The sequence below is a fragment of the Taudactylus pleione genome, unplaced genomic scaffold (genome assembly GCF_031769625.1).
Source record: "Taudactylus pleione unplaced genomic scaffold, aTauple2 ptg000179l, whole genome shotgun sequence".
NCBI lineage: Eukaryota > Metazoa > Chordata > Amphibia > Anura > Myobatrachidae > Taudactylus > Taudactylus pleione.
This window is the reverse complement of record NW_028284581.1, coordinates 14,345,681-14,369,951: the sequence shown is the minus strand read 5'-3', so window position 1 is coordinate 14,369,951 and position 24,271 is coordinate 14,345,681. Positions and strand designations below refer to the sequence as shown.

The 24,271-nt window shown below is 50.7% G+C and overlaps 1 protein-coding gene across 5 annotated transcripts in view; it reads left to right on the top strand.

Annotated features, from left to right (window-relative positions):
• The window catches only part of RBFA (ribosome binding factor A), a 69,164-nt gene that overhangs the window by 32,223 nt on the left and 12,670 nt on the right, over positions 1–24,271 (top strand). The window contains exon 1 of one of the 5 annotated variants that reach the window (XM_088475886.1): positions 23,498–23,831. The exons of the other annotated variants lie outside the window; for them this stretch is intronic. Coding sequence (XP_088332012.1) covers positions 23,626–23,831 — 206 coding nt within the window. The 5' untranslated portion in view covers positions 23,498–23,625. Of the gene's footprint in view, positions 1–23,497; positions 23,832–24,271 lie in introns of those variants that run through there. 5 annotated transcript variants of the gene reach the window in all.

Genomic DNA, 24,271 nt, shown 5'->3' with positions numbered 1-24,271 from the left:
ATCCGAAACTTCGGCACCCGCAAAGATTTGTTGAGAGCCTTGAGGTTGAGAATCGGACGATACGACCCATTGGGTTTCTGCACCAAAAAGAGATTGGAATAGAAACTCTGGCCCCTCTGGGAGAATGGAACAGGCACTATAACTCCAGCCTGGAGCATAGTGTGCAAGACCTTCCGCAACTCCGTGGCCTTGATCCGGTCTGATGGTAGACACGTGGTGAAAAATCGAGCCGGGGGTCTGTGCCGTAAGGAGAGGGCATACCCGTCGGAGACCACCTCGAGAACCCAAGTGTCTGTCGTGGTGACCGACCAACACCAGGCGAACTGCAGCAGGCGGCCTCCCACTTTGGGATCCCCCAAAGGGAGGCCCGGACCGTCAGGCCGCAGGCTTGTCATCTGGCTTAGGGGCCGGACGTCTGGTACTCCAGGTCTGCTTCCGGGGCTTGGCTGATTTCTTGGGACCACCCTGTCGGGGAAAAGACTGTGGTTTGGGTCTGCCCTGGGCCCTATAAGACCGAAAGGACGATGGTCCTGAACCAGAAGGGACAGCGGCCGATGGGAGACATGCCGATTTGGCTGCCGCCAGTGTGGCTACAATCTTGTCCAGATCTGGACCGAAGAGAACTTCCCCGTTAAAGGGTAACGCCTCCAAACCCTTTTTGGAATCAGCGTCCGCCTTCCAGGATTGTAACCACAAGGTGCGACGAGCAGCCACCGCTGCTGACGAAATTCGAGACGCCAGGGTACTAATGTCTAAGGCCGCCTCACGTAGTACACTGCAGCCGGAGAGGAAAGTCACTTTCAGACATGATGGTAGAAAGTATGTGACCCCTCTCACCAATTTTCTTAAAAACGGCGAGAGACCACCCTGCAGCACCGCACCGCAAGGGCTTTAGCAGAAAGAACAGGGACAGTAATAAGGCTGACAGTCAGAAAGGAAAGTACAGGTAGCAGCGCTAGCACAGTCACATACAATGCAAAGAAACTGAATTCCTGCACTAACAGCGCTGATAAATCAACTACACAGACACAGAGTCTGGTAGGACACAGCGCTGCATACACAGACCTGACCACAGCGGAGGAGAGGTATGCGGGGGGACCCAGACCACAATGCCTCCTTCCAGACTTCCAGCAGCGTTCACCATGCGTTCTTGGAAGATGGCCGCCAAGGAGCAGAGAGGAGGCTGGCCAGGGGGAGGAGCGGTGCCACAGGGCCAGTCGGCGTGTTGCAGAGAGGGCTGTGTGCAGCGGGGGAGGCGCCGGCTGTGAGACAGGGAAGGCGCGCTCCCCTGGCATGCATTTAACCCCTGGGACGCCACAGCGCTACCGCTCTGCCGCAGTCCTGCTGTCCCAGAGGGGTAGTGGAAGCGCAGGTTAGTACCTGGCTCCACGCTGCAGCCAGTCCCCAGGGAGCCCCCTGCCTGGGGACTTCTGGACCATGTATCAGCGGGGACCCACCGCGGGACCCCGCTGCTTACCTTGCTGCCCCCTTAAGTCCGGCCATGGTAGGCCGCTAGCTGTGACCCCAGATGCTTACCAGCATCCTCGGATCGGTACCGGCGTTCTGGTACCGGCGGGGGTGTAGGGAAGACAGCATGGACGTCAAAACTGACTGTCCATGCTGTACTTCCAGATGTGCAGCCACAGCTGCAATATGAAAACTTCAGGGGCTCTTCATGGCCCCCCTCTAACAGGTGCCTCCGACTCCGGCCGGGCACCGAACTAAACTGAGATGCCTTGGCTCGGGGGCGGGGTATAGGAGGGGGACCCTAGTGCATCCTGGGAGGCTGAAAGCTTAACTCTATGGTGCCCGATGACTGACGTCACACCTATACCCCAAAGTATCCTGTAGATACCCTATGGACCCTGAAGTAGAAAATGGATGATAAAGTTCAGTCCCCACTTTAATCGCCCAGCGTGTACGCATCTTTAGCCTCAGGTTCCTATAAAAATACAGGATACCTGTTTTAAATATCCAAAGTGTCTAATGGCAATAATACAGGAGTTCCCTGTCTTTTTTTTTGCACTATGGGCCTGAATTCATAGATGGACACTATAATGCGATTGCAGTTGCATTTCCCTATGCAATGCAGCTGTGAAGATATGCTAATGTTTGCAAAGATCACCAGAGCATAAAAATGCCATCTGCTGCGTTCTTACCTGCGTGCGACGACGCATACCTGCGTAAACACTGACACACTTCGAGCAGCCATCTTGCCCTTGCGGAAAGTCTTACCAGCTGCAGACGCGGCAGCTCTCTCATGCAGGGGGCTCTCATGCTGCGTAGGGGATTGCAAGGACTAATTTATGCACGCCCATGTAACAGCTGTGTGACACATAATGAATTTGTTGCACAAATGTATTGCATATTATAACTTAGGGGTAGTGTTATGAGACACTGCTGTGTATTATATTAAACATTAGGGTCACTAATGTGTGGCATATTATAAATGAGAGGGAGTAGGTGGGTGAAATGTTGCCTAGGGCGCCCAGAAATCTTGCAATGGCCCTGCATACCACTGTTTTATACATAGTTATTTGTGTTACTCTCGTCTTCCTGTCAGCTTGAACCAGTCTGGTCATCCTCCTCTGACTTCTCTCATTAACATGGAGTTTTCACCCACAGTACTGCTGGTTACTGGATGTCTTTGGTTTTACGCAACATTCTCTGTTAATTCTAGAGATCTGCAGTTTTTGAGATATTAAAACCGTCTGGCACCAACAATAAATTCATAGTCAAAGTGACTAATACCCCTTTCAAACATAAGCCAAAAACCCCAGGTTTTTGCACGTGAACGCGCACCGACCCAGGTTGATAGTCCCGGGTCCGTGACTCTGGTCACTATCAGGGTTTTCTCAGGACTTGCAACCCGGGTCGACGGCCCCGCTCATGTCTGAAAGGTGTTACCCGGGTCCTGATGACACGCGTCACACCTAAAAGAAATTGATAGGCTGGGGACAGTAGCACTTGGAATTTAAATAATTTCCAAGCGCCCACTGAATGCTGGAAAACCCGGGCCACTGGACGACCCGGGTCCGGTGTGAAGAGTGATGATCTGGGAATAACCTGGGTCGCCACCTATATTTCTGTGTGTGAAAGGGGTCACCCTGGCTTCAACCCATGCTCAGTGTCCCGGGTCTGAACAGGTTTGAAGACAGGATTTTATGACTGAATTGTATTAGATCACATTTCTTCTCAATTCTGATGTTTTATCTGAACAACAGCTGAACCTCTTGATCATCTCTGCTATTAAGCATTGAGCTGCTGCTACATGATTAATAGATATTTGCATCAACAAGCAGATGTTCCGGTGTACCTAATGGCCACTGAGTGTGTGTAGAAATAAAATATGAAAGATCATAAAATGTATTTAATATCCTGTTTATTAACTTTTTAGATAATAAGCAAAGTATAATCTACAACTTACTTACAATTCTCTATCCAGAATATGACCATACCTTACAAAAGACAGTGCTAAAACTCTAATTCATGCATATATTATCTCCTGCATTGATTATTTCTAGTCTCGTTACTGGTCTTCCCCATAACAGACTCTCACCACTATAATCCATTTTGAAAGCAGCTGCCAGGCTGATCTTCCTCGCTAAACGTTCATCAACTTTTCTCCGATCACATGCAGTGACCGGGCAGTCAGACCTGCAATGGCACAATAGGGGACTAGGCAGGAGTTGCTGCAGTCACTGGTACGGAGTTAGCTGAGAAATCCTGCTCAGATGAACAGCTATAACGTACCTGGAGTAGTAATGAACTAGGGGCCTGATTCAGTACTGAATGGTATTGCAAAGCTGCACACAAGCAGCTGTGCAATTCCGTTCTTGCAGATGTGGTAATGCAGCAGGAGGCATCGCGCCTCCTGCTGCATTACTTATCCAAGCTGCATTGTACAATGTAGCTTCGGATAATTTGCGAGAACATCGGCCGGCTTAGTGACCCATGAGTCATGCAAGCCGGCCGCCGCAGATGAGAGAAAGAGGCTAGGAAATCTCTGTCAGCCAACGGAGATCCTGGCCTCTTACCTCCAGCCCAACGGTGGCGACACGCCTCAGTTTCAGGAAACGGAGGCCATCACTGCCCCCTCCCGCCCACAAACTGCTGTAGGGTGTCAATCACTTACAGTCTGCTGCCGATCTGTGTGCGAATACGCAGGATCCGTACTGCATATGTGCAGTATGGGTCGGGTGCAAGTGCAGATTTCCGACCATCGGGAATCTGCGTTCAGAAGTGCACAAGGGCCTGATTCAGCAGCGATCGTAATTGCAATCGCAGCTGTGAAATCACACGCAACGCAGCTGCAAAAATATGCTAATGCTTGCCAAAGCTCAGTTGACATAAAGACACCTACTGCTGCTTTCTCATATCCGTACACTGTCGCTTTTCTGTGTAAACATCGGTACCATCGATACACATCGACCACTCACGTAGCATTTACACCAGGTCTGACCTACCGCAGACACTGCAAGTCTCTTCACACGCAGTAGGCTCTCAAACTGCGTATGCAATCGCAATGGCTAATTTATGCACACCCAAGCAATGGCATTCAAACGGACAGGCACCCCTGCATATTACCGAACACTCCTTCGTCACCACCCCCAAACGCTCACAGACTGTAACTCACAATGGGCCAGATGTATGACGCTATGGAAAGTTATAAAGTGCAGAGTGATCAATGACCAGCGACTCAGCTCCTAACTGTCATGTTACAGGCTGTGTTTGAAAAATGACAGTTAAGAGCCAATTGGTTCGTCGCTTATCACTCTCCACTTTATCACTTCCCAGAGCTTCATACATCTGTCCCTCTGTGCGGCTTATTAAGCATGCGCAATGGCTAATGATCGCTCGATCTGTTTTTGTAGTTGTATATGTAATTCCTGCTGAATCAGGCCCTAGTCAAGAGTTTTATAAAGAAACTAAGGCAGAAACACGAGTACATTGCACATGCTTAGCCAGGTAGAAATGATAACGTTTTATTTTTAACCATTTCTGTAATCTCTCTGGGAAATCTATCAGGTGTCTGCACTTCCATGGCCGTCTCTCCATAAACATCAATGATCTTTACAGGAATGTCAGTCTTCGCTCAGCTTTCAAAATAGAACAGAGGAAAACCAGAATGAATTAGCACCTGTGTGCACAAGCTGTTCTTATAAGGGCACAGTCATGCCCTTATATTAAGGCTGAATATAAAAAAAAAATAATTCTCCCATAGAGAACTCCCGAGGTGGGGGCATGGTGTTCAAGGGGCTACACCTCAAAAGCTATTGAAGGTACTGAGCTGAAATTTAGGTAGAACTGTCGCTCGGTGCTGCATGCCAAATTTCAGGGCAAAAACATAAAAAGTGAGGATTTGGGAGTAATCTAAAATTCCAACTATAATTTTTTTCTGACACTCAATTAGGACTACTTTTCTGCTGTTCTCTATGGGGGATTTTTAGGAAGGCATAACTCAGGGTAGGTGGCGAATTTAGACTTGGGGTTTGTTTTATTAGGTAGCTATTGTTCCAGGGTAGGTGCTTTTGGGGTTTAGGTAATTGAGAAAGTTACAATTTTTTAAGTATTACCTCACGAATGGCATTGTAGAGATAGGAAGTTTCAACTTGTTGCACAGCCTCAGTAGGAGCCTCCAGCAGGTGTACTCATTGTGCCTTCACTTGGGTGCACCAAGATGGCTGGCCAGTGTGGGCGGTAGCGGTGGTGGGCTCGGGGGAAGAAAGAAGCAGTTAGCTGCGGCCGGGACCCGGGGGAGGGGGGTAGCGGGCACAAGCGGCGGAGTTGCAGCGGCAGGGCGGGCGGCGGTGGTGCAGTCGGCAGGACCTGGGGGAGGTAGCAGCAGACAGATGCAGGCTCGGATTTGAAAGTTCCACGATACCTGCATCTGTGTATAAATAAACACAGAAGTACGGACGTAGATCAGTGGGACCCGTCTGTGCTTCTGTGTTTAATAAAAAAAAAACAAGCAGCACCGGGCTCTGGAAACTCAGTACTGGTTGTGCTAAATACAGGGGACAAATGATGTAGGGATCCCCCGTATTAAGCACAACAAGCACCAGGCTTTTCAGAACCAGTCCTGGTTGCCAAAATACGGGGGACAAATTACATAGGGGTCCCCCGTATTCAGCGCAACCAGCACTGTGCTCTGAGCCGGTCCTGGTAATACAGGGGGGAAAAATGCGTAGAGTCCCCCTGTATTTACTAGAATCAGCACCTGACCCTTTCTAGCGGGGGGATAATGCCACAGCCAGGGGAGCCCTTTCACCGAGCCCGCTGGTACCTGTAGTTCCACAGCAAAAGCAATATTAAAAAAAACACAGAACACACACACCGTAGAAAGTAAAATTTTATTCAAACATACATGCATGCACACTATCTTACATACTCACCTATGTATCCCTGTAGCCCAGGGATGGGGAACTTCAGGCCCAGGGGCCGTATAAAGCCCTCAGAATCATTTGGTCTGTCTCTCTGAGCTTTTTTTGGTAGCCTCATCTGGCTAGCAGGGTACCTAGAATGGCAGTCTGCAGCAGTGCCATGTGCAGCGTCCTTAGGACGCTTCAGACAGTCACACCGCTGCCCTTATAGCTCCCCATAGCATCTGCAGGATGCTCCGGGCATTGCTGTAATCTCTGGCGATTGTGGCCTCGCTCTGTGTGACATCACCAAGAGGAGGCTTGGCCTGCACAGTCCCGCGAATAATGTTATATATATCAAAATGGCCCTCGGCAGAAAAAAAGGTTCCCCACTCCTGCTGTAACTCATCGGTCCTCTTCTCCATGTAGATAATCCAATACCTGTAATAAAAAATCCATACTCACCTCACCTCCTATGCGTGGATCAGGTCCCCTCTTCGTTCCAAAGTAGATAATCCAGGGTCTTGGCAAAAAAACAAAAACGAAATACGCGGACCAGCGAACTTTAGTACTGTCCTCTAAGGACAGTACTACCCGAATGACAGCTCCGCCACAGGATTTCAGTACAGAAATCCCGATGCGGAGCGCTCATTGGCTGAGGAGAGGCGAGCCTTCCGCCTCTCAGCCAATGAGCAGTTCACACCATTGACTTCAATGGTGAGAACCGCATGTGCCCATTTAAAAAATGGCGCCTCAGCGCCATTTTTGAAATTCAATTATGGCCGCTGCAAGCCAATCACGGCTCGCCATATCATAGCCCCCCCCGGCTGACTTATATAAGTCAGTGCGAGCACACGGCACGGCAGTCCGTCGGCCGGGTGGCAGCAGAGAAGACCTGCCGAAGAAACAAGATGCCGGGAAAGTCCCGGATAGGCGACGGCCATGAAAAAGAGCTTAGAGGCCGCCACCAGGTGCAGGTACAGAAAAATAAAATTTTAAAATAATCGTCTGGAGTTTTTTTTATATTTCTTTTACAGGGGTACTATAGGTACCAGCGAGCCCTTAATGCCCCGCTTGCTGGTACTTGTGGTTCTCCAAGTACCAGCATGCGGGGGAGGCTTGCTGGGGCCTGTAGTGCTTCTGCAAAAGACAATAAGTTAGGTCTTTATTTTGCACTACACATTACATAATCAACCCGGCACCCACCGGCCAGGGATGCCGGGGATAGCCCCAGGCTATCAGCCTGGGCTTGAGGTGTCCTGGAGAGGGGGACCCCTTTATTGTAGGGTGTCCCCAGCTCCCCAGGCCTGGGCTGACTAGCGGTCAGGGTTGATGCTTCGGCCAGGGGGCCCGGTGAAAGGGCTCCCCTGGTTGTGGTATTAACCCCCCGCTAGAAAAAGTCCGGTGCTGGTTCTGGTAAATACAGGAGGACTCTACGCATTTTTTTCACCTGTATTTCCAGAACCAGGACAGGCTCAGAGCCCAGTGCTGGTTGCGCTGAAAACGATGGATCCCTACGTCATTTGTCCCCCGTATTTTGGCAACCAGGACTGGTTCTGAAAAGCCAGGTGTTTGTTGTGCTTCATATGGGGGACCCCTACGTAATTTGTCCCCTGTATTTAGCACAACCAGTACTGGGTCTCCAAAGCCCGGCGCTGGTTGTTGTTTTTTTTTTTTGGGGGGGGGGGGCACGCCATATTTTTTTTCTACACAGGTTTTCTTTTTTTTCTTTTTTAAACACAGAAGCACAGATGGGTCTCACTGATCACGTCCCTTCTTCTGTGTCTGTTTATTTATACACAGATGTAGGTATCACGGATCTTTCAGATCCGAGCCTGCATCTGTCTGCTGCTACCTCCCCCGGGTCCTGCAGCCTGCACCACCACTGCCTGCACCATCGCCGCTAATGCCCGCTACCGGCCCCAGGTCCCGGCCACAGCTAACGCCTGCTAACCCCCCCAGGTCCCGGCTGCTGCTAACGGCCTCTTCCTTCCCCCAAACCCACCGCCGCTAACGCCCGCACTGGCCAGCCATCTTGGTGCACCCAAGTGACGCCACAGTGAGTACACCTGCTGGAGGCTCCTACTGAGGCTGCGCAACAAACACTGGCAGCAAGCTATATGGCCTCCAAAGAACTTATAACTGTAGGAGAAGCCAACATCATTCATTTCCATCTCTTAGTATTGAAAAAATAAAGGCAGGAATATTTGACGGCCCACAGATACGGAAACTGGTGAAGGATCCAAACTTTACCACATCTATGACTGAAACCGAATCTGAAGCACGGCTGAGTTATGTGTCTGTCATTCAAAATTTTTTAGTCAATCACAAGGCAGACAACTATCATGAATTAGACCACAACATGCTAAAATGTTTCAAGAAAGTAAGTGCCAACATGAGTATTAAAGTACATTTTTTGTACAGACAATTAGATCACTTCCCGTCCAATCTAGGAAATTTAAGCGAAGAACAGGGCGAACGTTTCCACCAGGATATTCAGGTAATGGAAGAAAGATATTAAGGAAGGTGGGATTGTTACATGATGGCCGAGTCTGCAGAGGGACTGCCCGCAACAAGAATACAAAATAAAATCTTACAAAAAACGGTTCTCATAGCTTCCTAACACGTATGTATGTAATTATCCTGTTTCTTTTTATAACATTTTACAAATCAAATTGAATCAGAATAAAAAAAATAACTATTTTTAACATTGTTTCATTAAAGACATATGCATATCTCAAAAACTAGAGCCAATTGAAAAATAAGCATGGCATATTCATGATAAGGAGAATAAAAGTAATCGAAATCGACTCTTAAATCCCTGGCAACAGATTAACTGTTCCCCAGAGTTATGTACTTTTTCTTCCTGGTTTTCTGAGCTTTCTGAAGGATGTTTCCAGATAAAAGATCACATGCCTGTTCTATCATTTGCCACAACAATCCATTAGGCCTGTGCAACTCATCAATAATATTATTAAATAACAAAATAACTTGACACTATTGATTTTTACATTTGACTTATTAGGTAAAGTATGTAAAACTATACAAAATGAAACAGCGAGAGAGACAAGGTTCAAGGGTACATACCACAGCCTCGACTGAATCCTGCCTGACTCGGCAATACTTTGCTAAAGAACCAAAACAAGTTAATAAGTTGCTTGAATTATCAGTTTTATAACTTAACGTACAGAGGGGGTGATTCAGCATCGGACGGAATTGCAAAGCTGCACGCAGGCAGCTTTGCAATACCGTCCTTGCAAATATGCAAATGCAGCAGGAGGTGTATGACACCCCGTCCTGCATTTGTGATCCCTGCACTGAGAATGGGTCCTGCGCACGCACAGAGGCCCTGATTCAGAGCCGGATGCTCTGACAGAGCGCTCGCTCTGAATCAGGGCCGGCCTTCTTGATTTTTAGAGCGGCCTCCTGACCGCTCGTATAGCTGTGGGTGACCACACACAGCTATAGCGAGCAGCCAGGAAGATGGCCGCGATGGTCAAAACCATCGCGACCATCGGGCTTGCGACGAGACCCTTGTGGTAGGGTCTCGTTGCCGCAAGCCCTAGAGTGCTTTCAGCTCAAACAGAGCCGAAAGCACTCCCACTGACATAACTTGTGATGTCAGTGGGGCCGGCCCCAGACGGTAGCCGTTCCCATGGGAACGCCTCCGTCTGGGCGGCCACGCCCCCGGCACACCCACCAAAGGGGGTGTGCTGTCACTCAACATCGACAGCACGCCCCCTTTGGTACGAGACCCGGAGCTACGGTTTGCCCGTCGCTATCCGGGTCTCGCGCATGCGCACGACAGAGCCGGCTCCATCGTGCGCATACGCACTGGGCCACCATCGACCCGCTTGCGAGCGCTCAGCGATCGCGAGCGGGTCTGCATCAGGCCCAGATTCCCAATAATTGGGAATCTGCGTTCAGCATTGCACTTGCACAGGGTCAGCTCACTGCCACCAGCGGTATATACTCTGCGAGGGTAGGGAAAGGTCCAGTAGTCTATCACCTCCAGTGTACTGTGGGCCTGATTCAGAGCCGCTCATAAGCGGCTGCTCGCTCGCTCCGAGCGATGTTCGCCCATCTGCGCATGCGTATGGGTCGTAATGCGCATGCGCCAACCAGTCATTGCGGTCGGAAATCGTGCACTCGCAAAACAGCGAGGGCCTGCTAATTTGAGTGACAGAATGAGGCGTTTGTGGGTGGTAACAGGGGAAGGTGCTTGAAAACGGGGAGTGGAGATCCGAACTCAGGCGTGCCAAACGGTCAAAACGGGCGTTTAATGGGTGTGCATAATTAACAAAGCAGCGTCATCGACCACGTCACTTGGTTGTCTTTTAGCCTGAACTGCTCGCAGTGATTGCAGGAAGTAAAACTTACCACAAGCACTGCGAGCAGTTCAGACGCCTTTCGATGTACTCGATTAATCTAATAAATAGCGGAGATGACGTATGATGCGAACGGCCAGGGGGCGTCTTTACAAAATAGCGAGCGCATGTTTCGTTCGCTCGCTCAGACATAGAGGCGTCAACAGACCGCAAAGAGCGAGCGCTCAATTTAAATAGCCGGTCCCTTTTTCTGAACGACCGTTCGCAAATAGCATCCGGCTCTGAATCAGGCCCTGTATCTGTATTTGCACATAATTGCCCTAACACTCACTAGCTTTGTGTGCTGAGCTCCTCCAATCTCACAATGCTTAAATGCCGTGAGGGAGGAAGGACCATAGAGGAGAAGCAAGAGATAAGCATCAATGACGGCAAAGAAATGGGATAGAGAATGAAGAAAGAAGGAAAAGGATGCGGAGGATAAACAAAGGAATGAAAAGGAGGAAAAATTAACAAATATACAGAAAACAGAATTTAATTATATATATTATTAAGTTGAATGCAACATAGTAAAAAAAAACAAAAAAACCCCAAGGGTGGCAGACCTCCGTAAATAGGGCCTGATTCAGACCCGCTCGCGAGCACATAGCGCTCGCAAGCGGGTCGATGGTCGGGCAGTGCGCACGTGCGCAAGCCCCGGAGTGAGTGAGAACTTTACTCGCTTGGGGCTCGCAGCAAAACGGGGCGGCTGTCGATGTCGATCAACAGTTCGCGCCGTTTTGTAGGCGGGTCGGGGAGGGTGGCTGCACAAATGGAGGCGTTCCCGAAGGAACGCCTGCCGTTTGTGGGCGGCCCTACTGACATCACACATGATGTCAGTAGTGAACTTCCGGCTCTATTAGAGCAGGAAGTTCACTGGGGCTTGAGGTGGACGAGACCCTACCGCAAGGGTCTTGTGGCAAGCCCGATGGTCGCGATAATTGTGACTATCGCCAGGCCGCCCGCACAAGCTCTGGGTGGTCACCCACAGCTATGCGAGCGGCCTGGAGGCAGATTTTTTTTCTTTTTAAATCCGCCCTGATTCAGAGCGAGCGCTCGCAGATAGCGAGCGCCTCTGAATCAGGACCATAGTGTCCAACTGTACATTGCAACTTCACTACTTTTGTTGTTCTCTATTTGTTGTGCATGACTTCAAATAATATGAGATATGGTAAGAACTGACCTTTGTTATCTCTATTTCTACGAAGTCCATAGGGTTCCACAGGATGCCTTGGGGTATAGGTGATGACGGCAGGCATCGGGCACCATAGAGTTAAGTTTTCAGCCTCCCAGGATGCATCAGGGTCCCCTCCTATACCCCGCCCCCAAGCCAAGGCATCTCAGTTACGCACCAAGCCATAGGCCGGAGGAGGAGAAGGAAGAGAGAAAAAAGATCTGGACACACACAAGAATCAGATTCTCACCAAGGGGGGACAGAAAAACCGGTGACCAGAGTAAAGCCCATCTGCAGCACAGGTGCGACAGGGCGGGAGTCCTGTGGAACCCTATGGACTTCGTAGAAATAGAGATAACAAAGGTAAGTTCTTACGATATCTCATATTTTCTACATCAGGGTCCATAGGGTATCCACAGGATACCTTGGGGATGTCCCAAAGCAGTATCCTTCAAGGGTGGGGACGCTCCTGTGCTGAAAGGAGAATCCGCCGCCCGAAGGAAGCATCCTGAGAGGCAAAGGTGTCAAACGCGTAAAACCTCACAAAAGGTATGGACAGAGGACCACGTGGCAGCCTTGCAGATCTGGACTGCAGAGTCACCACATCGAGCTGCCCACGAAGGACCCACAGACCTAGTGGAATGAGCCCTCACAGATGATGGAACCGGAAGGCCTTCATGAAGATAAGCTTCTGAAATTGCCATTCGAATCCAACCTGCCAAAGTTTGCTTTGAAGCAGGCCAACCCTTTTTACGGAAGCCATAGAGGACAAACAAGGCGTCTGACTTCCTAAACGAGGAAGTGCGGTCAACATAAATCTTTATGGCCCGCACAACGTCCAGAGTGGCCTCACCCACTGAAAGGTCAGGTGAGTTAAAAGCCAGCACAACTATTTCCTCGTTGATATGGAAACGTGAAACAACTTTGGGAAGAAATTCAGGACGAGTGCGCAGCACTGCCCTTTTCCCATGAAAAATCAGGAAAGGGGGTCTACAGGATAGAGCCCCTAAGTCAGAAACACGTCTGGCCGAAGCGATGGCCAGAAGGAAAATTGTTTTAGCTGTCAGCCATTTAAGGTCCACTGAGCCCAGTGGTTCAAATGGCGGTCCCTGGAGAGCCCTCAGGACCACAGCTAAATCCCAAGGCGCCACCGGTGGAACAAATGGCGGCTGAATTTCGAAGAACACCTTGCATAAAGGTGCGCACATCAGGGATTGTAGCAATCCTACGATGGAACCAGACGGACAGGGCAGACACCTGCACCTTCAGAGAAGCAAGGCGAAGCCCATGGTCTAGTCCCGCCTGTAGGAATGTAGGAAAGCTAACACTCTAGACAGACGGAACTCCCGAGGTGCATAACCTCTCGGCCGACACCACTGGAAGAACGCATGCCACACACGATGGTATATTCTTGCAGAAGAAGGCTTCCGAGCTCTTAGCATAGTTCGTACTACAGAGCTGGAAAACCCCCTGGACCTTAACATGGCCATCTCAACAGCCACGCCGTCAAAGACAGCCGAGTCAGGTCCGGGTGAAGACAAGGACCCTGTGACAGTAGTTCCGGTCGTAGCGGCAACCGCAGAGGACTGTCCACGGACAGACCCTGAAGGTCTGAGAACCAGTGTCGCCTTGGCCACGCGGAAGCCATCAACAGGAGCATCCCTCCTTCCTGTTTGAATTTCCGGATTACCCGTGGAAGAAGGGAAAACGGAGGAAAGAGATAAGCAAACCGGAACTTCCACTGGACGGACAGAGCATCCACCAGAGACGCCTTTTCATCTCTTGTGCGAGACCCGTTCACTGGCAACTTGTTGTTGTGCCGTGACGCCATGAGGTCGATCTCTGGAAGACCCCACCAGTCCACAAGAAGTTGAAAGATGTCCTGGTGCAGAGACCACTTCCCCGGATGAACGTCCTGGCGACTGAGAAAGTCCGCCTCCCAATTGAGAACTCCCGGGATTAATACTGCTGATATGGCCGGGAGATTGCGCTCCGCCCAGACCAGGATGCAGGACACCTCTACGAGTGCCGCCCGACTTCTGGTTCCTCCTTGCCGATTTATGTAGGCCACGGTGGTGGCGTTGTCCGACTGGACCTGCACAGGGTGACCTTGGAGAACCTGCTGTGCCTGCTGGAGAGCATTGAAAACGGCGCAGAGTTCCAAGATGTTTTTCCGTCCATCTGCCCTGGAACAAGTGTGGACCCGTGACCGCTCCGCAGCCCCGAAGGCTGGCGTCCGTTGTCAATAGGACCCAGTTCGCCACCCCAAACGGACGACCCATGTTGAGATGGGTCGTCTGCAACCACCAGGCAAGGGACAGGCGAACCCCCGGAGTGAGCACCATCGTCTGGGACTTTAGACTCTGAGGCAGTCCATTCCATTTGGACAGGATCAATTGCTGCAGAGGTCTGGAGTGAAACTGGGCATATCCACCATGTCGAATACTGCAACCATGGAGCCCAGTAACCTCATCGCCGAGTGCAGAGACACACGGCGACTCTGCAGACAACTGCGCACCCTCAACTGCAAGGCAGAGATCTTTTCTCCCGTCACAAAGATCCGCTGCTGACTGGAGTCCAATAAGGCTCCGAGGTGCAGAATCCTCTGAGACGGGATCAGGGTGGACTTTTGCCAGTTTATCAACCAGCCGTGCCGTTGCAGTACTGCAATCGTCAGATCCAAGTGGCGTAGAAGGAGCTCTGGAGACCCTGCTACCAACAAAAGGTCGTCCAAGTACGGCAACATGCGGGCTCCCTGCAGCCGCAGGAACACCGCCATGACCGCCATAACCTTGGTGAACACACGTGGTGCTGTCGTCAGGCCAAAAGGTAACGCCCGGAACTGAAAGTGATCATTGCAGATTGCAAACCTGAGGAACTGTTGGTGATGCAAAAGAATAGGGACATGTAGGTAAGCGTCCTGTATGTCCAACGACATCATGTAATCCCCAGGTTCCAGTGCTAGAATGATGGACCATAGGGTCTCCATCCGAAACCGCGGCACCCGCAAGGACTTGTTGAGGGCCTTGAGGTTGAGAATCGGACGGTACGACCCATTGGGTTTCTGCACCAAAAATAGATTGGAATAAAAACCCTGGCCCCTCTGGGAGAATGGAACAGGCACTATAACTCCAGCCTGGAGCATAGTGTGCAAAACCTTCCGTAGTTCCATGGCTTTGTTCTGGTCTAAGGGAAGACCCGTGGTGAAGAATCGGGATGGGGGCCTGTGCCGAAAGGAGAGGGCATACCCGTGAGAAACCACCTCGTGAACCCAAGTGTCTGTCGTGGTTACCGACCAACACTGGGCAAACTGCAGCAGGCGACCTCCCACTTTGGGATCCCCCAAAGGGAGGCCCGGACCGTCAGGCCGCAGATTTGTCATCTGACTTAGGGGCCGGACGTCTGGTACTCCAGGCCTGTTTCCTGGGCTTGGCCGATTTCTTGGGGCCAGCCTGTCGGTGAAAAGACTGTGCTTTAGGCCTGCCCTGGGCCCTGTACCAACTTGGCCTGTTCAGCCGAACAGTCGGAATCCAAAGACACTGTCACAGTTGGTGCTAGTGAGTTACCTGTCTCAGGTGATGAACTGGAATCACTGGAGGCTGGCTGGACTGGATCCATGGGTAACATGAATAGCTCTTTTAATATAAGAAGTGGGTAGCAGTGAGAACTGCCTTTGGTGATGAGTGACTGGAACTGGAAACTTGAAACGTTGGAGTGAGACCAGAAGGAACTTGGAGGGACCGGACGGTAGGCTGACTGAGCTGGTCGGGTTACTAGTAGATGGGCTTGCAGATGGATGGTAGACGTTGGTAGCTGGGTGGCTACGTGGAGCGGCTGGATAGCCGTGGGTAGACGCTGGTAGCTGGGTGGCTACGTGGAGCGGCTGGATAGCCGTGGGTAGACGCTGGTAGCTGGGTGGCTACGTGGAGCGGCTGGATAGCCGTGGGTAGACGCTGGTAGCTGGGTGGCTACGTGGAGCGGCTGAATAGCCGTGGGTAGATGCTGGTAGCTGGGTGGCTACGTGGAGAGGCTGGATAGCCGTGGGTAGATGCTGGTAGCTGGGTAGCTACGTGGAGGCTGGATAGCCGTGGGTAGACGCTGGTAGCTGGGTGGCTACGTGGAGAGGCTGGATAGCCGTGGGTAGATGCTGGTAGCTGGGTAGCTACGTGGAGCGGCCGGATAGCCGTGGCTAGACGCTGGTAGCTGGGTGGCTACGTGGAGTGGCCAGATAGCCGTGGGTAGACGCTGGTAGCTAGGTGGCTACGTGGAGCGGCTGGATAGCCGTGGGTGGACGCTGGTAGCTGGATGGCTACGTCGAGCTCTGGATAGCCGTGGGAGAAGCTGGTAGCGTGGAAGCTACTTGGAGCGGCTTGGGAGCCATAGGTGAGAGATGGTAGTGTGGAAGCTACTTGGTGCGGCCTGGGAGCCGTGTGGAGAAGCTGTTAGCATGGAAGCTACTTGGAGCGGCCTGGGAGCCATAGGTGAGAGACGGTAGCGTGGAAGCTACTTGATGCGGCCTGGAAGCCGTGTGGAGAAGCTGGTAGCGTGGAAGCTACTTCGAGCGGCCTGGGAGCCGTAGGTGAGAGGCTGGTAGCGTGGATAGCTGAACGCAGTAGGCTTACGGATAGCACTGGTCTAGGAACCAGCAGGAGCCTGGGACATACTGGTACTCAGAGGTACAGCTATAGCTCAAGTTGTACACCACGGGACGTAACGAGATGTTCAAGCACTGAATTCTATTAGAGGAGGATCTATATACCTAGAGTTTGGCAGCGATTGGTGGATACAGACAGGTGGTCTGGCAGTGGCATTCTGAGTGGAGCAAGGCATAACATGCAGAGGGAGTACTCATCCCTGCAGCTCTTGAGAATCAGGACCACACCTGTGATTCCAATTAAGACTAGCAATGCTCACAGACAGAGCAGGGTCCAGGTGATTAATCAGTATGGGAAGGAGAGCAGTCTGCACACACAGAGATGTCACAGCCAGCATGATTCAGCCAGAGCAGATGTCCCAGGAGAATTACAAACACAGGGTCTCATTCAGACCCGCTCGCGAGAGCAGGACGCTCGCAAGCGGGTCGATGGTACCCAAATGCGCATGCGCACGATGGAGGGAGCCCCGTCGTGCGCATGCGCAAGACCCGGCGAGCGACGGGGTAGCCGTCGCTCGGGGTCTCGCACCAAAGGGGGCGTGCTGTCGATGGTGAGTGACAGCACGCCCCTTTTGGTGGGCGTTCCAGGGGCATGGCTGCCAGACGGAGGCGTTCCCATGGGAACGCCTACTGACTGGGTCCAGCCCCACTGACATGTCAGTGGGAGTGATTTTGGCTCTGATAGAGCCAAAATCACTCCAGGGATTCCGGCAGCGAGACCCTACCGCAGGGTCTCGTCGCAAGCCCGATGGTCGCGATGGTCTTGACCATCGCGACCATCATCATGGACGCTCGCATAAGCTGTGGGTGGTAACCCACAGCTATGCGAGCATCCAAGAGGCCGCTCCAAGTTTAGGTAGGAGGGTCCTGATTCAGAGCGAGCGCTCTGGTCAGAGCGTCCGGCTCTGAATCAGGCCCACGGATCCATGGAGCAGCTGGCAGAGGTAAGTCACAAAAGGAAAAAACTAGCCAGGATTGTGACAGACGCCTCCAAACTATAAGAGGCTGATACCGTTTACCAGGGTGTTTCCACGCCTCCTCTAAATGGTCTACTAACTGACCCAAAAGAGGAAACACCGTGGCGTCACCCTTAATATCTTTAAAAAAGGCATATTTGGACTTGGACACCGGAGGATCGTCATCCTCAATAACTAAAGCTGTACGGACTGCCCGAATAAGGCCAGGAATATAAACCTTGGACTTAGCGTCCGACTCTTTAGTACGGAGAGGTTCTTGGTCAGATACATCCAGAATTTCCCCATCATTGGACGTCACGTCGTCATCCTCATAAGGAGCAGACAGAGACGCCACCGGCCGCTTATGTGGCCGCAACACAGACTCCCCTTGTAACACGTCCGACAAATGCTGTACAGAACTTGTCAGTGAATTAACCCATGCAGGCTCCTGAGAGACCTGGGGAGGGGAAATAAGGAGACTGTGGGGTACCATCAGTTGTCTCGGGAAACCTTGCATGGGTGACGACACCACTGACTGCTGGGACAATCCCACCTGGGAAAACGCAGGTGGAGGAGCTAACTGGCCCACTAGGGTTGTAAGCGCCTTAGCGAAACAAGCCCAGGGAGGTTCCTGTACCGGAGCCGTGACAGTAATTGGCCGCACCAATAAATAACACTGCCGACATAGCCCCTCCGTGTTACCCTCCCCCTCCGCTATAGGTACATTGCACTTAGTACACTTAAGCTGGAGAGGAAAATCACTCTCAGACATGATGGAAAGTATGTGACCCCTCTCACTGATACTTATTAGGATAGTGGGAGAAACACCCTGCAATCACCTCACCGCAAGGGTTTTAGCAGAGTAAGAGCAGGGACAGAAAAATGGCTGACAGTAGAAAATGAAAGTACAGGCAGCAGCGCTAGCAGTAGTCACATACAATGCAGAAAATCAATTCCCTGCACTATCAGCGCTGATTTCAACTACACAGACACAGAGTCTGGTAGGACACAGCACTGCATACACTGACCTGTAATCGGAGGAGAGGTATGCAGGGGGGACCCAGATCACGATGCCGCACTCAGCTTCCAGCAGCATTCACCACCCTACAAAGATGGCCACCGAGGAGCAGAGAGAGGGTCGGCCTGGAGGAGGAGCGCTGCCACAAGACCAATCGGCAGCTGTGCAGAGAGGACCGTGTGCAGCAGGGGAGACGCCGGCTGTTAACAGGGAAGGCGTGCAATTAACCCCTGGCATGCAATTAACCCCCGGGAAGCCGTAGTGCTTGCCGCTCGGCCGCGGCCCGCTGTCCCTGGGGTATAGTGGAAGCGCAGGCTGTTTGCCTGGCTCCACGTGCAGCCAGTCCCCAGGGAGCCCCCTGCCTGGGGACTTCTGTACCGTGTGCTCAGCGGGGACCCACCGCGGGACCCCGCTGCTTACCTGTCCCCCTTGGATCCGGCCACGGTCCGAAGCATCTGGGGTCACCGCTAGCCGTGACCCCAGATACTTACCAGCATCCCCGGATCAGTACCGGCGTTCTGGTATCGGCGGGGTGAAGGGGAGACCACATGGACGTCAGTACTGACTGTCCATGCTGTACTCCCAGATGTGCAGCCACAGCTGCCGAATTTTGAAGAGAACTTCAGGGGCTTTAAGCCCCCCTCTAGACATGTGCTCCGACTCCGAGCCGGACACCAACGAAACTGAGATGCCTTGGCTCGGGGGCGGGGTATAGGAGGGGACCCTGATGCATCCTGGGAGGCTGAAAACTTAACTCTATGGTGCCCGATGCCTGACGTCATCACCTATACCCCAAGGTATCCTGTGGATACCCTATGGACCCTGATGTAGAAATTTAAATAAATAAAATACAAAATAATTTTTATTGTGTTTTGTGGTCTGTACAGATAAATTGAGGTGCAGTACATGACAGTGCCATCGAGAGCTCTGACGGGCTCTGGTAATGGGAAGGGGTGTATGTGGGAGACATGGTCACGCCCCCTCCCCAAAAACCTGTAACAAAATAGTATTTGGTTGGCACAGGGGAGTTCCAACAATTATCCTTTCTGCCCACTACAGCTGTGGCCACGTCTGTATAGCAGCGCAGCCACAGCAGTCTCCTCTCTCTTATTGCCCTATGTGCTGCTGCGCTTCTATTCAGACGTGGTCACAACAGTAGTGGGCAGAGAGGATCATTTTTCATGTGGCAGCAGTCTCTGACCCGGGCCCCTCCAACCGGCCCTGTTCTCGGTAAGTAGTACCCGCTTCCCCCACTCTCGTTGCCCCTGGTACAAAAATATGAGCATCAGAATAGTACTGTACAATTCCGTTTAGGTCTACAACCCACACAGACTCCACACAGTCCAGTAATCTGCCAAAAACCTGTCTGCAATGACTGCAGCAATTGCTCATAAAGACTTCAAATCCTGGCAGCTCCTGGTATCCTAGATGAGACTGACCAAAGTCCTGCTGCTCGAGAGAGCGTGGAGCAAGTGAGCTGCAAATGGAATTGAGAGGCTGGAAGGCACTGCAAGGCAGTACTGTGAGTGTCAGACACATAGGGGTAGACATTGGAGGCTGGCAGTTCCTGGCAGGTGATCCTAAATGGAAAATAAAAAAGTGGCTGACTATAGGCCTAATTCATAAACTTATGCTAGTGGCACAGCCGCTGCATTTTTGTATGCAGTGTCTCTGCTAAACTATGCAAAAGTTGCAGGAGGCGTCTTAGATGGCTGTGTCCAAAGATGCAGCATCAGATTCTCTGTGTGAACATCGGACATCTGAGAAACCCTCAGGTTACTCAGGAAGTCCAGCAAAATCATGCTGCTGGGGCCAGTGAAGCTGTGTCCAAGTATGCAGCGACTGACTCCGGCATGCCCAGAAATTAGGGCTGTCCCCCCATTCCGTTTTCTGGAACCCTCCCCGTTGCCGCCCTCAAACACCACCAGCATGTCAATTAAGCTGAAGCTTTTGAGGCACTGCGACCGTAGTAACAGGTCCAGATCTGCACATATGTAGTGCGGCTCCTGTGCATACACAGATCCTTGGCCTGATTCAGAGCCGGACTTGCGACGAGACCCTTGTGGTAGGGTCTCGTAGCCGCAAGCCTCAGGGAGCTTCTGGCTCTAATAGACCCGAAAGCTCTCCCACTGACATCACTGGTGATGTCAGTGGGGCTGCCCACAAACGGCAGGCATACGCTTGGGAACGCCTCTGTTAGTGAAGCCACTCCCCCGCCACGCCTACAAAAGGGGTGGCTGTTGATCAAGCTCCGGGGCTTGCGCCTGAATCAGGCCCTTTAAACATTGGAGATTTCAGTAAACAGTACTATTTTTCAGCAGGAACTCAGGAGCTCATTCAGACCCGCTCGCTAAGATGCAAACGCTTGCTGCTGCCGATGGTATGCATTGTGTATGTATTGTGCGCATGCATATTAGGGATGTGCAGGCTCGGATAGGTTCGAGTTTGCACGCTGAGTTCGGATTTTTCCCTCCAAAAAAACTGAAAAATCCGAACTCAGCGTGCAAACTCGAACCTATCCGAGCCTGCACATCCCTAATGCATATGCATCACAGTACGCGTGCACATACCTTAGGGAGAGTTCACATTGCATTCGCTCGCTGCGCATAGACATCCCAGCACAGTGAGTGACAGGAGAAGCCGTTTGTGGGTGGTGTTAGGGGCTGACCATGTAAAACGGGGGAGTGGAGGTGCAAATACAGGCGTGCCTGAGCATCTCAACAGCGTTTTAGAGGCATGCATAATTATAAGACAGCATCATAGTACACGTCACGTGGCTTGTTTTCACACTGAAGTGCTCGCAGTGCTTGCGGCAGGGTATGGTCAACCTCAAGCGCTGCGATCACATCCGATGTTACCCGATGTACCGATGTTTGCATACACTTCCTGGACATGAAGTGCACAAGTGGGCGTCTTAAGACAGGCTGGTGGGAGTCTGCATACACTATGTGATCGCTCTCTAAGAAATACTGGGCGTTCTAATGCATTACTGTGCGATTGCCCTGCCCACGCAATTTGCATACACATCGTGCGAGCGTTGGCATGTAGCGAGCGGCTCTGAATCAGCTCCTCAGTTCCTGAATCTTCCATTAACTATGAAGTTATGTCCTGGGCCAAAATGTATTCTCCATAAGATATATTTTAAAGTCACCTTTGAGTGCCTTTAATTCTAAATACTATATATATGTATATATAATATATATGTGTGTATATATAATATATATCATTGTTTTTCTATAGCACCACCCCCAGTATCTCCACCCCCAGTTCCTGAACCTATTTTTCCAGAAAAATAGCCCTGTCAGTAAATATCGGATTTACATAAATCTCTGAATTACGCCATATGAAATTAAAATAAAGAAATAAAAAAAAGAAACTTTACCAAATCTAACAGGCACTATTTGGGTTTGAGATCACACTTGCCTACTCTCCTGATTTGGCCGGGAGCCTACCAAAAATCAGGCGCTCCCGGCTCCCCGGACAAGCAGGCAAGCCTTCCTTTCATTCATAGGGGGGTATTCAATATGTGAGAGAAAAGTCCGTGCTGGACTTTTTGCTCCATATTGGAGGTTTGACGGGGATATAGTATGGGGCGCGCGCCCGCTTTATCCCCGTATTCAATTTCAAAGCTGCGAAAACGGGACCTGGCGGACAGGTAAGTATCGGGAAAAATTCTGGAATTTTCGGGAAAGCATCCAGGGACCCCCCTAATGATGTCCTGACATGGGGGATCATTATGGGTACCCCCGTTTTGGCCTGCGGAAGGTAAGTACGGTTTTTAAATAGCCGCGGCAGGTGTTTTTTTTCCGCCTTGGAAGAAGGGGTGAAGAAGAGCACTTAGCTTTTTTTTTTTTTTTAAACTAGGTGTATCAAATTTGGGGTACATGAAAATGGGTGCAAGCATATTTTTAAGTCCCTAAGGTGCATTTTTTAAAATGCATCTGCCGCTACCACCCGCATTCTTTAAAACACCTGCCGCATACTTGGGAACCCCCCCTGAATACATTTTGTTTTAAACTTGTTCCCCATATATTTATTTTTTTCCCCCCCAAAATTCAACTAATTTTTTTGGGGTGTCCCGATTTTGTTTAAAACTTTTTTTTACATAGACCATTTTTAGAGGCCATTCCCAGGGGTGTAGACTATTTTTTTAAAACCTGCACCCCTAATCCCCAATTCTGCACCTTTTTTGCCAGCTAAAGGATAGAATATGGCTCTATAGCTGCGTACACACTAGGCGATTAAAGTGGACGACTGAACGATAACGATATTGTTAAATCGTCCACTTTATCGTCCATTTTTAACATCAAAACGATGAACGATAACGACGACGATAACGATGTTGTCAGGTTGCTGCAAGTTGGGGAATGGGGAGGGAGCCCGGCGCTGAACGATATCATTAATAATATCGTTCATCGGGTGTGCTCAATGTCATGAACGACATTAAGCACACCCTGCCGAGGACACACTAGATGATATCGCTCAGGGAGCATATCGTCTAGTGTGTACGCTCCTTAAGTCTAGCCATAACTTGTGATGTCACATTGATAGTTGATGGTTTTAAACCATTGGTTGAAAATCATTGACATTCTGAATATCAACAAACTCCAGTGAGCATGCTGCGGCCAGTACATTCAACTTAATACTCGTGAAATATGTTTAACTTTATGCTGAAATGTAAAAACATAGTTATTATACACTAAAATATACTGCAACAATGCACCATATGTGTCAATGGGGCATATGTATGAAGCTCTGGGAAGTGATAAAGTGGAGAGTGATAAACGACCAACCAATCAGCTCCCAACTGTCATTTTTCAAACAGCCTGTGACATGTCAGTTAGGAGCTGAGTGGCTGGTCGTTTATCGTGCTGTGTACTTATCGAGCACTGGTGTAGAGGTTGTCTGCATCTGTAGAACTGCTCTGTAGCTGCCGTATCACAAATACCATTGTGCGGAGGCTCCCGGCTGCCATCTGCTGGTTGACGGCACACCTGCAGTTATTTCTTCTGGTAAGGTCTGGATAGTCCGGGCAGCTGCTCGCAGATCTACAGATTTATTTGGTTTCATGTACCGGCGTGCCGTGGAAGAAGAAACATGGCGACGTCCTTTGCAGTTTTGCAGGAATTCTACCGCCCTGTTATCTGGCGGGATTTTCTTTTTTTTTCGAGGGTATCGTGTCCTCTCTCCCGTGCCTCCATCTCAACAGGCGCAGCACCCACCCTCCAACACCGAAGATGTGTGCACATCTCCCCAGCACTGCCTGCCAAGAGTATGCTGCACAAGTTCTCCACCAAATCCAAGTGAGCCGACTATCCACAGTCTGTGTGTAGGGTGTCATAGGGTCGGGTGTAATTGAATAGGGAGCCGGCTGCTTGGTGTCATAGAGTAGGTAGGGAGAGACCTCTCTGGTGGCATTGGGTAGGGAAGGTTGCCAGATCATCCGTATAATAAAGGACAGATCTGAATTACACAGATTCTGTGACTGATTAAAACCAGGTGAAATGGAGATTTAAAGTCAACCAGTGACAGAATCTGTGTAGTCACCTGTTCCTTATTAAATGGATGAAGTGGCAACCCAAGTAGGAAGACGCCTGCCTGGTGTCATTTGGTCCATATCCAGTAGACCGGTGCCATTGGGTCCATACAGTAGTGAAACTAGGGTATTTGGAGCCCAGGGCAAATTGAAATATGGAGTGCGCCATAGGTGCGTGTGGTGAAAGTGGGTGTGGTCACTGAAAAA